The sequence below is a fragment of the Sarcophilus harrisii genome, chromosome 2 (assembly GCF_902635505.1).
Source record: "Sarcophilus harrisii chromosome 2, mSarHar1.11, whole genome shotgun sequence".
NCBI classification, from domain to species: Eukaryota; Metazoa; Chordata; class Mammalia; order Dasyuromorphia; family Dasyuridae; genus Sarcophilus; species Sarcophilus harrisii.
Window position 1 is genome coordinate 81,934,988 of NC_045427.1, and position 14,912 is coordinate 81,949,899.

A 14,912-nucleotide genomic window follows, 5' to 3' on the forward strand; every position below is an offset into this window, starting at 1 on the left:
TGTCTCTATTTCTGTCTCTCTCTGTCTCTCTCTCTCTTTCAGAGAAAGAACCAACCTGACTCTCAAATTTCCTTCCATATGCCAAACACTGGTCTCTATAAACCACATCTATGATTCCCATTGTCAAAAAGAATGGATACACCTCAGAAATTATGGGTAGCTTTACCTTGACACAGCCAGTTCAGCAGAGCAGTTCAACTAGTTCAAATGAGACATCGATCACTACGGTCTAATATCTTTGGATTATTTAATGAAGTATGAAAAATTCATCCAATCAGATGGATGTTTGACCTTGTTTTGAAAGGCTAATCAACTTCTCTATGTAAACTAATAGTGAATTAATGAGGTTTCTCACTTTAGATATGTCTAAACTGACTATGTTTTAAATATGGTCCAGGGTAAGCTGGGGGAAAAGGGCAAGGTCAGAATAAAAAGTAGGAAGGATACTGGAAATGATGATGATTGGTGGAAAATAAAGAATTTAGGAGGAGAAAGATAAGCAAGCTGAAAAAAAAAGATGAAAAACAAGAAAGAAGATATAGAAGAAGATAAGAGAGAGGGAAAAAAGAAGTTGAAAGATGGAAGGATAAATGAATCTGTTCTATTTGGCTTTGAAAATATTTTGTAAATTTGGCTTCTGCTTAATTGAAATTTGATTGCTGGCAAAGAATTAGAGCTGACTGACAGATGTGGCTGAATATCTCACAAATGCTCCCTAGAACTTCCAACTGTTACAAGGTATTTATTACATGTAGCTAGAAACCCACATAAACTTCTTAATAAGGAAAAAAGAAAGAAAAAAGTATTGATGCATATGTTAAAATTAAATGTTCTTAAAATGAACATGATTGTATAAGGTTAAATTCTGAGGCGTTAAAACTTTTTACATTCTGTTGTTATAAAATTAAAAATTAGGGCTATTACAGTGATTTTTTATTGAAATTCATAGTCTATGTAAATGCAAAGTTTATGGAGATTAAGAAAGTCTCTGATAACCTAAGCATAATTAGAATTAATTGACTATATGTGTTTGTATGACTCTGCTAAAATATTTGGACATCTAAACTTGCCGCAAAATAGACCTTAGCTTACCTCAGAATGTAAATGGCAATATCCCCAGACCATGTCAGTTAAGGATCTGAATGAATACTTTCCCCAACCCCTTTTAATTCTAGAGCTTTCCCTCTGATGATTATTTCTTCTTTTCCTCAGCTTTGTATGTTTTCTTCCTCATTAGATTATAAACTGCTTGAGGGCTTAGCATGATTCTTGGCACATACTAGGCTCTTAATAAATGTTTATTGAGTGATTCATAGGAAACCCTCTCTCTCTTACTGTGTGTTTAATGAAAACAAAACTGTTCCTCTTTGATATTCTTCCTGCTGAGCCAATCTGTCTCTTTAAAGTTTATCTATGCTTTATAGTGTGCAATGTTCCATAAAATCCTTAATTCCTCCTTTTTATTGTCTCCTTCCTTCCCTTCAGCACCTTGAGGAATGGATGTGTATAAACATGCAACTGACGTTTCCATCTGCTGTACCCTTCTCAATACCAGGGAAATAGTGGCCTAGTTTTGTTTGGGGTTTTCTTTCTTTGTTTGTTTTCTATTTTTGGTTCCTGGGCTCCAGCAGACCAATGGCAAGCAATTTTGGCAGGCTATATGGGTAATAAGCTGCTACTAAGAAACAGAAAGTGTTGCTACCTTTGTAGAAGTAAAAGGAGTTTATGGATATACAAAAAAGATTGTTAGAGCTTTAAGTAAAGTATAGTATACTTATAGTAGTATCAATTAGAATCCTTTTAACTGAGGTTTTATAGAACTTTCAAATCACTTTTAAAATATTTCCTAGTATTGCCTAAGAAACAGAGTGGCATATTAATGTAATAGATTAGGTATACAATACATTGTAGTAAATGGATATCCCAAGTCAAACATCCAGGCCTTTGTAATAAGAAGTCATGAGTTACAAAAACTGTTGGGAAAACTGAAAAGCAGTTTGGCAGAAACAAGGTGTAAATCAACATCTCACATCATATACCAAGATAAAGTCAAAATGGGTACATGATTTAGACATAAAGGGTGATAATCAAATTAAGGGAGCATGGAATAGCTTACCTATCAGATCTATAGATAAAGAAAAAAATGTGACCCCAAAATCAACAGAGAACATTATAGGATTTAAATGAATCATTTTGATAATCTTAAATATAAAAGGTTTTGCAACAAACAAAACCAATTCATCCAAGATTAAAGGGAAAGTTAAAAACTGGGGAAAACTTTTATAGCAAATTTCTCCTTTCTCAAAAAAAAAGAGAGAACTGAGTCAAATTTCCAAGAATACAAGTACAAAAAATACAAGAATACAAGAAAACAATACTAATTGATAAATGGTCAAAGATTATTGGTCGTTTTCAGATAAATAAATCAAAACTATAATCATAAGAAAAATGCTCTAAATTACTATTGATATAAATTAAAACAACTCTAATGTATCACTCACATCTATCAAACTAATAGAAAAGGAAAATGACAAATGTTGTAGAGGATATGGAAAAATTAGGACACTAATCCACTGTTGTTTGTGAAATTGTGAATTAATCCAATCATTCTGGATAGCAATTTGGAACTACATATCAGTGGCTACAAACTGTGAATACCCTTTAACCCAGCATTTTCACTACTAGGTCTATATTCTAAAGATGAAAAAAATTAAGGAAAAGGACCTATATATACAAAAATATTTATAGCAGCTTTTGGTGGTAGCAAAGAATTAGAAATGGAAGGGATCTTCATCAATTAGGGAATGGCTGAATAAATTGTAGCATATGATTGTGATGGAATATTATTGCACTACAGTAAATGATGAAGCAGGAAGTTTCAGAAAAACCTGGGAAAATTTATATGAATTAATACAAAGTGAAATGAGCAGAATCAGGAGAATACTGTATATAATAATAGCAATATTATATGATGATCAACTATATAAATGACTTAGCCATTCTCAGAAATACAATGATCTAAGACAATTTTAAAGGACTCATGATGAAAAATTCTATCCATCTCCAGAGAAAAAAAAACTTAAGGAATCTGAATACAAATTGAAGCATATCATTTTAAAATTTTCTTTATTTTTCTTGATTTTTTTTTGTCTGTGTTTCTTTTACAATATGACTGACATGGAAATATATTTCGCATGAGTGCACATGTATAAACTATATCAAATTACTCGCTGTCTCAGGGAACAGGCAGGAAAAAGAGGAAGAGAATTTGGGACTCAACATTTTAAAAAACAAATGTGAATTTTTCTTACATGGAATTAGAAAAAAAAATTGAAAAACTTCCTAAAAGTTCATTTTTATTTTGCAGATGGGTCAACAGTGACCCAAATCTGTGAATGGTATAAAAAGAATTAGGACCCAGGTTTCCCAACACACAGACACAATCCAAGAATCTTTCCACTGGGCCGTACTGCCTTAATTTATAATGGCATCTGACTCAGCAATATCTCTACAGATGCTACAAAGATATTTCAGTCATTTTTTTAAAAAGCCAGTAAATACCTTTAAGATGGTCAAGAAAGAAGCATTAATCCTTAATTAGCTGAAGAGAAGAGAATTTCATTTAATGAAAATATTTCCCTGAAAAAGGTGACTATCAGCATCTGTACTGAAAGAATACAGCATTCATGTGAGCAGACTTTTGGGCACAAGTTCTGAAAGCACAAGGGCAAATTTGCATCTTGGTTCTCATTAATTGCTGCATGAATTTTCCAGTGCACTTTGATCTAAACTGGAATGGTGCCAGATATAAAGTTTGTCTTCACCAAAAAGAGGAACAAGGAATTTATTTGCCATTTAAGGACAACATTCACTGTTAGTGTCATAGTCTGTTTATCTAGCTCTCTTAGTCAGTCAATTGTGCATAATTCTGTGCAAGACAACACAGGAAAAGCAGTGGAAATGGTGGAAAGAACACCATCTTCAGAATCACAAGACTAAACCTCTAAGGCTCAAATCATTACCCTCCTGGACAATTCTGGGCAAATAAGTTAACCTTGATAGGCTTCAGTTTTCCCACCAGTAAAGAGAAGGGAGGGAAGAAGAACTAGATAATTTTTGAGGTCACATCTATCTTGAGATCATTTATCCCGTGAGCCAAGATGTAGAAGACATTGTTTCCCTTACCCCCAAGAAGTTTAAAATTCAATTAGGGAAATAACCTGCATTTATGAAAAGTTTCTAGTGCCAATTAATTTTAGGATGATCAGATTTTTCCCCTCAGTTGATGTGGGTTTGCTCTAATTAACTTTATTTCTGTGAATCTAAATATAAATTCCTAAAGTCTTCATTCCTAAAGAGAAGACAAAAATGAATTCTTGCATATTACTTCAAGTATTCCAAATCAAAAGTAACTGAAACAAATCACAATATTTAATTTTAAGTAGAAGTGAAAATCCTAGGGAGAACAGATTGATAGATAACTAAAGGGTTAAAAAAATCACATGACTCTTGTTGGGCTAGCCTCAAGACTTTTCACAAGGGCAGTGAGAGGGAAAAGGGGACTGCCTCTTGACCCTGGAAAGTTTGGATAACCTTTAATTACTCTTCTCTTCCATGAAACCCTCATGTCCAGGTCTTTATTTCAGTCAGTCATCTTACCATCTTTGAAAAAAAATATTAAATATTGCAGTTTAAATTAATGGTGGCCTTTTGTTTGTTTTCTTTCTCGTGGTTTTTCCCCCCTCTTGGTCTGATTTTTCTTGCACAACATGACAAATATAAAAATACATTTAAAAGAATTGCACATATTTAACCTATATCAGATTGCTTGCTGTCTTGGACAGGGGGAAGGAAAGAGAAGGAGGGAAAAAATCTGGATCCCAAAGTCTTACAAAAATGAATGTTGAAAACAATTTTTACATGTATTTGGAAAAATAAAATATTCTTGAAATTTTTTTCAAAAAAAGAAGGAAAAAGAAAAAAATAATGGTATCTCCTTAATTTAACTGTTAATGATTTGTAGTCCAAATTTCTTGATGGGACTGATGATTATAGAAACAAAGTACTGATTTAGAGCTGTATTATTATAGAGGCATAGAAACTTATCACTACCTTAGCAATAATCAGTTTGACTTTCTTAGTGAACCCAATGAATATATTTATCATTATCTTCCACTATACAGAAGTCAACATGTTTATACTATCTTTACAATTTTAAATATCAGATAAAAAGAGCAGAATCATACTTTTCAGCTGTCTTAGCTCTTATTATATAGGCAGTTCAATTGAATTCACCAAAATCAATCACTAAGACAACTGAATAAAAAATTCTGATTAGAAAACTGTTAAATTTCAACAGCACAGAAACATCAGCATAGTTAACTGGCCTGCAGGGCTAATTATTAATATCATTACATCTGACATTATATTCAGCATAGAGTTTGAAAAGTTATTTTCTAAAATAGCAGAATAGGAGAGTGTGTGTGTGTGTATGTGTGTGTGTGTATGAATGCATGCATACATATTTAGCTGAAGCTGAATACTCACTAATAATGTACTGGTGCACTCCTACTATTGATCAAACTCTTTCTATTGAATTTGCAGTGTTGGAACCAAATCCTTATGCAGACTTCTAAAAACTTAGTATGATGCTTGAAGATTTCCAACAGCCCTGTGAGATAGAGAGTACATGTATTATTTTCCTCATTTTAGTGATGTGGAAACTGAAACTTTGAGAGGCCAGGTGATTCAGCTATGTTCACACAACTAATAAGTGCCTAAGACAGGACTAGCACCCAGTTCTCCTATTTCCACTTTCAGCACTCTTCATTGGGCCACAATATCTAATAGGGCAAAAACCCTTTGATGCCATCAACTTGTTAGGATATGATCTGATGAGAGGGTAACTTAGGAAACTCTTTTTGCTCTTAAATCACTTATGGATGGATATATAAGGAAACAAATAAAAGAAAAATCCATCTGGACATTAAAGGAATACAACATTCAAAGTTCAACAAAACTATAATATACAGTGAGTATTATAATAAGAGCAAAATATAACTAGTAAATTGGAAGAGATGCTGAAGAGTCAAAAATTATCCCTGTTTGCTTATAGCCTCATTCAACAGCTTAAATTTTTTAGCCAAATCTCTTTAGTATGCATTGAGCCATTCTTGCATGCAGTATATATTTCTGGATTACTCCTGACAATGATGTAAAAAAAAAACTGCATACCATCAGGAAATAGAAATGCTTTTCCCCAACTAACCAAAATACTATAAATTCCAAACTTTTTTTTCTGAGTACAAGCATTGAAATACATTTGGAAAATAAGATCTTTAAGTTTTTAAATATTTAAATAATATGTGCTTTTTGAAATCTGTAGTTATTCAAGGCAAAGAGGATAAAGTCTAAATAATGTCCTGAAGTCTTCCTTTTGTCATTCTAAGAATCACTATGAGTTTCCTTCCTTAAGTTCCATCCTATTTCTTTCTTAATAAATGAAACATTCTCCTCCTCAGCTGGGCAGAATTACAATTACCCAACAAAACTGATGACAACCTCCTTGTAGAAATCATCCAGCAAGAGACTCTTGTGGAGGACTTGATGTTTTCTTCGGTCAGTGGACGTGTAATACATAGCAGTAGGAGAGCAGCAACACATCAATTCAGGAATTCAGCAGAGAGGCTCCTACTATATCTAGCAGATCTAAACTTGAGCTCATGGTAACATTGCACAAAGCTATGGTAGATAAAAGTTATGGGCAATGCCAATAGAACAATCCCACTCACTACACAAACTCCTCCAAGGATTCTTCCAGGCACTGTGATAGGATACATATCACCATAGCCAACCGTAGTCATAGAGATAATCACCCACCAGCAGGCAGCAGGGATGCTGGCATAATCTTTGTTGGATGTTTCCAGGTCCAGCCCATGTTCAAGAAGCTGAGAAAGTGCACTAAAAATTGCCATGGCAACACAAATAAAGACAAGTAACATAACCATTTCTCTATAACACCGTTTGAGAGTCAATCCAAGTGTCTGAAGTCCAATGAAATGACGGGCAAGCTTAATTACCCAAAAAATCCTCATCATTCTAAGTACTCTTAAGGTGACTCCAGCTCTCTGAAGTTGAGAGTTCTCTCCTGTAAAGACTGTCATTAATACTGAGATGTAATAGGGAGTGATTGCCAGTAAATCAATGATATTCAGGGGTCTCTTGACAAACTCACACTTGTTTTTGGAGACGATGAACCTCACAATGCACTCTGCAGTGAACCAACCTATACAGATGGCTTCAATTATCCTGTCAAGAGAACACAAAAAAGAATTGATCGTTTTATTTTGAAGCATTTTAATAGCACTCAGATTTTTTTTCAGATAGTACAACATTGACATCGATTCAACTACTTTTCCAGAGAACACGAAGAACAGAGACAACCCTATCCTTATCAGATCCACCACAATTTAATAACTGACAAAACAAAGAGTACAAATGCAAATTCATTAAATGTGATTAATTCCTTATTTATTTACAAATTCTAAAGTTTCCACTAAAGTTAATTAGATGTCAGGACCATTATTTCTGAAAAGCAAGCTCTTATTTAACAATATGCAATTAATTTGAAGCTATCAACAATATATATAAACAATATGATGCACTCAGCTTTTCTCAAAGGTTCTATTTTTGCATGCAGCTAGATGATCAGTTTTATATAAAGCTATATTTTACCTAGACTGAAAGTTTTTATAACAGATTAAATTTTTTTCAAGTTGAAATCACTGACTTTTCTATTTTTCATTTCTCATCCAATCCCACTTTGGGTTACATTTAGTGAGACACAACTCTTGGTAATAAAGAAGGACCATCTCTCTGTACTCTGACCTAGTCATATCACACTTGGAGGGTTGTATTCAGATCCAAATGCTATAGGGTAAGAATTACATTGAAACCTGGGAATCACTGGAGAGTGAAGAGTTTCATGTCATATGAGGATTAGTTGAAAAAATTAGGAAGGTTTAATCTAGAGAAAAGAAAATTCAAGGAGGACATATTATCTTGGTTGTCTTCAAGTATCTGAAGCACTGCCATTCTTTTTTGGCCCTGGAGGTCAGATACATATACAAGAGACAAATTTAGGCTTGATAGGAAAAATTTCTCAAAATTAGACCTATCCAAATATGGTCCTAGCTTCTTTTAGGAGATAGAGGCTTCTGCCTCATTGGAGGGAGGTCTTTCAGCTGAAGGTGGATGAGCCTTTGTCAAGAATGTTATCCTGGGGATTCATTTCTAGGTACAAATTGAACTTTGAATTCCTTCCACCTCTAAAAATTCTAGGATTCTGTGGTCAACTGGTCATAATTGACTCAGATTCCTTCTATCAGAAGTACAATGAGGAAGAGATTCAGAATCAAAGAAAAGTGAAACAATAAAAGTCACCAGAAATCTAAGTCAAGCAATAATATTAAAAATCATTATCTTATAGTTGCTTTTTTTGGTTTGGTTTTGTTTTTTTACATCTGAGCTGGAAAAATCAGCTAGTTAAAGCATGCATTCTTATTGTTCAGTCATGTCCAAATCTTCATGGCCCCATTTTGAAAATTTTTTTTAAAAACTTTACCTTTTTTGTTTGTTTTTGCTGAGGTAGTGGGGGTTAAGTGCCCAGGGTCACACAGCTAGAAAGTATTGTCTGAGGTCAAATTTGAACTCAAGTCCTCCTGACTTCAGGGCCAGTGCTCTATGTACTGTGCTACTTAGCTGCCCAATTTTGAGGTTTTCTTAACATAGATACTAGAAAGGTTTGCCATTTCCTTCTCCAGCTCATTTTACAGATAAAGAAACTGAGGCAAATAATGTTAAGTGACTTGCACAGGATCATAGAGCTAGTAGCTATCTGAGGCCAGATTTGAATTCACAAAAATGAGTCTTTCTGATTCCAGGTCTGTCATTCTGTCCACTGTGCCACCTAGCTGCTTAAAAGTATGAGTTTATGCATGATGCATATGCATAATAACTAATGCATAATGAAGCTGCAGGTCCATGTTACCTAGTTACCTCCAAACAATAATTCTGTCTCATTGCCATAGAGTGTATAGTGTTCATGCTAGCCAACCATCCCACAAACTATGCCATTTGTTACTGACATAACCTATCATTTCTAATTAGAAAAAAGCCCTTCAAATTCCATGTCTTTATGATGGAAGTTTGTTGATCTGGACCCTGCCTAAAGAAGCAAAATCATTAAAGAACACTATTTTGGATTGACCTTGAAAGATAATCCTAAATGACACATATCACCTATATATGCAACTTGCAAGCCATGCATTCAGATTTCAAGTGGGCTCCTCCAATAAGTCTTTTGCCTATCCCACAATACTGTTTCTACTCCTGAAAGGTTGAAGCCATCTTTTTATAAGAACTAAGCTTTTCAGACTCATCATATCCCCTTTTCTCCAACTCTAGAAACCTTTTCAAGGAGAAGCCTGCAACACTGAAAAGCTCCCATGAAAACATTCAAGGACATGAGAACACAAGATAACTCCTCCTTCAGAACCTGACCAATGAGGGACCAGAAATTCAAATCAGGATTTGAGGTCTTTACCTAGTTGCATGGATCTCTAACTGTGGAAAAGACATCTCTTACCACAAAAGATGAGATGATGAGGGTCCCTACCTATAAGAATATATAGTTTTCAAGTTGGTGAAACCAGCCAGAAGAAAAAGTATCTTCTTCCATTAACAATTTCTTCACTGCACGATCTGTTTCTTTGTTTCATGTACCCCATCATGGGGTGCATTGCAACAGCAATGGAGAAATTGGGGATGGTATCAGCTATGCTGGTCCACCTGCCAGATTCCACCCTCACCAGACTAGGGAGACTATGAATAAAAATGTGACCATTTGGGGCTCTGTGCCCTGTAAGGCTCGTATAATAAGAAATTCATGAAACCTGAAGAATAGCAAGCTGTCTTCTTCCTAACATAAGGTTCTAACAAAAATAACACTGAGTCATTGTTTCTCCATGGTAAATGTAATGGGGAGAAGGAGGGAAGGGGAAGAAGGGAGGGGAAGGAAATGCCACTAAGTCAAGATTCATGGAATCCCATATCAAATTTTCTAAATACAAAGCTTTGGGCAGTTATTTCTCTTCATTTCAAATGTTTCTAAATACAAAGCTTTGGGCAGTTGTTTTTCTTCATTGTACCAAATACAAGGTTGGGTGTGTATAGGTACTTAGCAACATAGTTTTGTTAGACTTGCTTATCTCACAATATAAAATGCCATGTTGCTCCAATAGCTAAAACACAGAATAGTGGTGGGGAGCTAAAGCAGGAGAAACCTGGGTTTCAGTGCTCCTTTCTATCCTGTGTGACCTTGGACACATTACCTCCCCTCTCAGAAAGTAAAAGGAGGAACTTTGAACAAATGATCATTAAAGTGTCTTCCAGTCCAAAGATTCTGTGAAATGAATTGTATTCCACAGGGATGTTTATGAAAGAGCAAATTCCAGGACGTTTTTTTTTTTTTTTTTGCTTAATTATTTCTACTAGCAGCTGAAATTGTAATCAGAGTAGAAAGATTATTAAAGAGGGAAATGCAGATAATGCAAAATCGCTAAATGAGGCAATCTCATAGGGATAAGATAATGTTAGGAAGAAATCCTTCAGGTGCTTCCAATACTAAAGTCCACAGTAGTGCTATACATTAACTAGAATTGTATCTACAGGAAATCCTATTAGAATAAAATGGTAGAATATTACTTTTACCTAAAAATATACTAAGTCGAATATTAGTTCTGTAATAAGCACCTTATTAAACCCCCAAATGCTGTACAGGATGCCCCAAAAGTTTTACTGCAGTTTTTAAGCTATTAAAGCTTAGTAAAGTACACAAATACGAAAATATGTTTAGAATGACTGTATACATGTATAATTTATTTCAGAGAAAAAAACTGGAACTCAAAATCTTACAAAAATGAAAGCTGAAAACTCTTTTTATGTGTAATTTGAAAAATAAATACTATTGAGAAAAAATAAGACTGCAGTAAGACTTTTAGGACACTGTGTAATATAGGATCCATGACATGCTGTGTCAATAAGTTTCAAACAGGGCTAAACCTACAAAAATTATATCTGGCTGGAATATCGGATACTGTATTCAACAAGATTCAACCTCTCTTGACAGCCCATGATTTTTAGTATTCTTCTTTCTACCTAAAAGATCTAAATAATGTATATTAGTTCTGAGAGAGAATGTGAAAGGACCACAATTGTAGGTTTTGTCCCTCTGGCTTTGGAAATTTGAGGGCAACTCTCTAAAGACATAAGTTAATGAGAAGATGCAGGCCTACATTATCATGGGAAGGTTGTTTATCCACAAGCTCCTTACATCAACGAAATCATGGGTCTGATCCCTAAGCGGTCTCATATCATAATACTTAAGGAAGGGTATAGAATGTGGAAACTATAGCATGCCATTCTCAGCATCTATCAGACTAGTTTGGAAATGCTAAAATAACTTTCAAACATGACTATAACTATTCTTTAATAAAACGAGATTTTGGATATATGAACATATTTTGTTTTTGTTTTTGTTTTTGTTTTTAACAACCTGAGGCACACAAAGTACTTGTTATTTTCATGGTTTATGAAAAATTTCAATATACTAGCTTCCAAATGACCAACTTAAATAAGCTGTCAACTAAAAATCCAGAAAATTAAAAAGTAAAGCTACTGACTCTATTTGTTTCAATTTCTTACAGAAGGGACAGCAATGTAGAACAATTTGTCACAACAAAGAAGTCTAAAGATCTACCCAGTATGTAGGTGATGATCTTACAAATAATTAAGACATGGAGATAAGGTCAGCAATATTCTCATGGGCCATAGTAAGAGGTAATGTGTGAAAAGAAAAGATGTTAAGAAATATGTGTCATGTAGCAAGAGCATGGGTGAACAGATAGGCAGTCAAAGTATTGTGCTGGAATTCATAAAAATATTAAAAAACTAAGAGGAAGATCTCCAATGTGTTGAGTAGATAGATCTAGAAGGACTCATAGAAGGAAATAAACTAGAATCATATATGATAAGAAGGCATGAATGATAGGAAAGATGATAGGTAAAGGGAGAACTTAACCCAATGAGATCATAAATTCATTAAAGCATTTAATATTTGAAAATACTAATGTTTTATTTAATAATAATATTAACTGTGATGATATTCACCATACATCTTCTAATCCCTGAGTACTTAATGGTCCTTGTTAATAGTAAGCATGTAATAAATGTTTGTTGACCTGATTTATAACATGATATACAATAGGGTCCTTCCAAATTTGCTTCATCATTACAAAGGTACCTCCTATTACAGATATCTTTGCATTTGCTCAACTCAAGTGAAGGTCGAAGCAGCTTCATAGCATGGAGAACAAGAGGTAGAAAGCATTAGATCCTGCCTCTAGAAGTAACCCAGATTTTACCAGACTCTCTAGGGTAGCTATTCTCTGTATTCACTCCCTGCTCAGAAGTATTCTGAGGGCTGCAGAGACTCTGGAACCAGGAGAAAATCTAAGATGATATGAGGAAGAGCAAGATAGAGATAAAAATGTTTGGCACCAAAAGTGGCTGAAAATCATACCACCTAGCAATGTAAAATCTTTTAAAACTGGCAGGAATGTAAAATGAGTATTTTTTTTTGCTAAGGCAACTGGGATTAAATGACTTGCTTGGGGGGAGGAGGATCTCACAGCTAGGAAATATTGTGTCTGAGGCCAGATTTGAACTCAGATCCTCTTGACTTCAGGTCCAGTGACCTATCTATTCTGGCTGCCCATGAAATAACTATTTTGTTTTAATTATATGTCACATCGTAGAGAACCTGATTAAAATCCAAAATTATAATGTAGGACCACAAGTTAAAACCTCAGCTCTTCTATTTACAGACTATGTAAACTTTGGAAAATTATTTCATTTGTACAATGAGGGTACTGGATTGAAATATTCTTTCTTCCAATTCTACATGCTACGATAATTAGAAAGTGGAAAGATTTAAACAGGCTAACGTTTAATAAAAGGCAACTGAGAAGAGAAAAATTAAACTAAATAAATATAAAATGACATAACACTGAAGAGTATCTTGTGGTCAAAGTAGACTACAAAGTAAATGGAAGAACTGAATTCAGCTTCAGGCTCTGCTATTTATTACCTCTGTAACTTTTAGTAAATCACTTAATCTCTTTGAGCTTCTTTTATTTATCTGTAACATAAGAATATATAAATCCTGTGGGCCTATATCGTATTTATCACTATGATTAAAAAACATGTGAAGATCGCGTATTTTAAAATCAGTCGGAGTCAGGAATTCAAGTTAGGGGAAAATCGTCAGTCTTTATTCTCAGTGAAGAAGGATCGGAGGTGGAAGAGAATGGGCAATAGTAATGTGTGTAGCTGAGTCAAGAAGCTAGCTAGACCAACAGCCACACGACCTGCAGCTAGGAGTATGGAACCCAGGCCCAATCTCTTCCAGCTTCTCTTCCTGTCTCTGTCTGCCTCCACCCACCCAAATCGTCATTTCCTATACAACACATCAGGACTTGCAGGGAGAGTGGGCAGGGACCATTCTTTATCCAATCATGTATATTAATAGAGTATAGCCCAATTACTATTTAGCCTCATGTACTTGGGACCTCAGTGCATCAACTCAAACCTCAGCCCATTACAAAAACAAGTATAATATTATCTGTGATAAGAAGAGGTAAAATGGTATCATGTATAAAGAACTAGTCCCAATGTCAGGTAGATCTGGTTCAGGTCCCACCTCTGACACCTACTGACTGGAAGACCCTGTACTAATCAATCACTTAATCTCACAAAGCTAAGAATAAATTAGATGAAATATGTTTGGAAATTACTTGTATGATCTGAGCCTGGGAGGAAGGAAGATTTCAGTTTTTCAGTACTGTTTGAAGTACAGTACAGTTGTAGGTTTTGCCCCTCTGGACTTAGAAGTGTGAGGACAACTTTCCAAGGATATAAATTAGTGACAAGGTGCATGCCTACATTAGCATAGGAAGTTTCCTCACCCATAAATTCCCTGTTCCAGTGAAATCATGGATCCAGTCCCCATCCTGTCTCATATCATAATACATAAGTAAGGGTGTAGAATGTGAAAACTATAGGGTGCCATTCTCAACATCTGTCAGACTAGTTTGGGAATGCTAAAATAACCTTCAAAAATGAATATAGTTATTCTTTAAAAACACGAATAAACACTGAGACACTGACAATTTTAAATTTTTGAATTGGTGGACAACAAAACAGAATGGAAGATGCTTAAAGTGAAATAGAAGGGCTTTAGATTAAATATTAGAAGAATCCCCTGATTGTAAAGTCTGTGAATCTAAAGTATCACACTTGGTGACAAAAGGAGACCTAATTCCCTTCTGTACTATGCTAAATAAACAAACAGATCTGCCTTTCCAGTAGGTGGTTTAAATACTGTTTTTCTTAGAGGCAGTGAAATGAATTGAATGAGCAATTAAGGTCATTTTTGGTCCTATGAGTCTATGAATTCATGAAATACAAACCATTTAGTCTATCACTTAGATAATCTTTAAAATGCAGTAGACATTTAAGATTCAAATTTATAGCTTTTGGCAGAGATCTTCAGAGCTTCGTGTTCCTTTGAAACACATAGAAATGTACAAATGATATGCAGTTATAAATAATCAAGATATTTAGCAGATTATTTACATTCCCTTTCCAAAACAAAAGTCACAATTTCTTCATTTTGAATCATCCAACATTAATTGAGCTTCTATTCTTCTCATCACAAAAGAACACTAACTAGGTACACAGAGTGCAAGGGGGTGGGGGTGAGAGGGGAAAGGAGTGCCCTATAACCCCAACTT

The 14,912-nt window shown here is 34.6% G+C and overlaps 1 protein-coding gene across 3 annotated transcripts in view; it reads right to left on the reverse strand.

Annotated features, from left to right (window-relative positions):
- Window positions 1-4,936: 4,936 nt before the first annotated feature.
- KCNG3 (potassium voltage-gated channel modifier subfamily G member 3) overlaps window positions 4,937-14,912 on the reverse strand; it is a 50,264-nt gene continuing 40,288 nt past the window's right edge. For 2 of the 3 annotated variants that reach the window (XM_031950408.1, XM_003758324.3), the window contains exon 2: window positions 4,937-7,308. In XM_031950408.1, the coding sequence (XP_031806268.1) occupies window positions 6,663-7,308 (646 nt within the window). In that variant the 3' untranslated portion in view covers window positions 4,937-6,662. The remainder of the gene's footprint in view (window positions 7,309-14,912) is intronic. The other variant, XR_004231687.1, reaches the window with a different exon arrangement.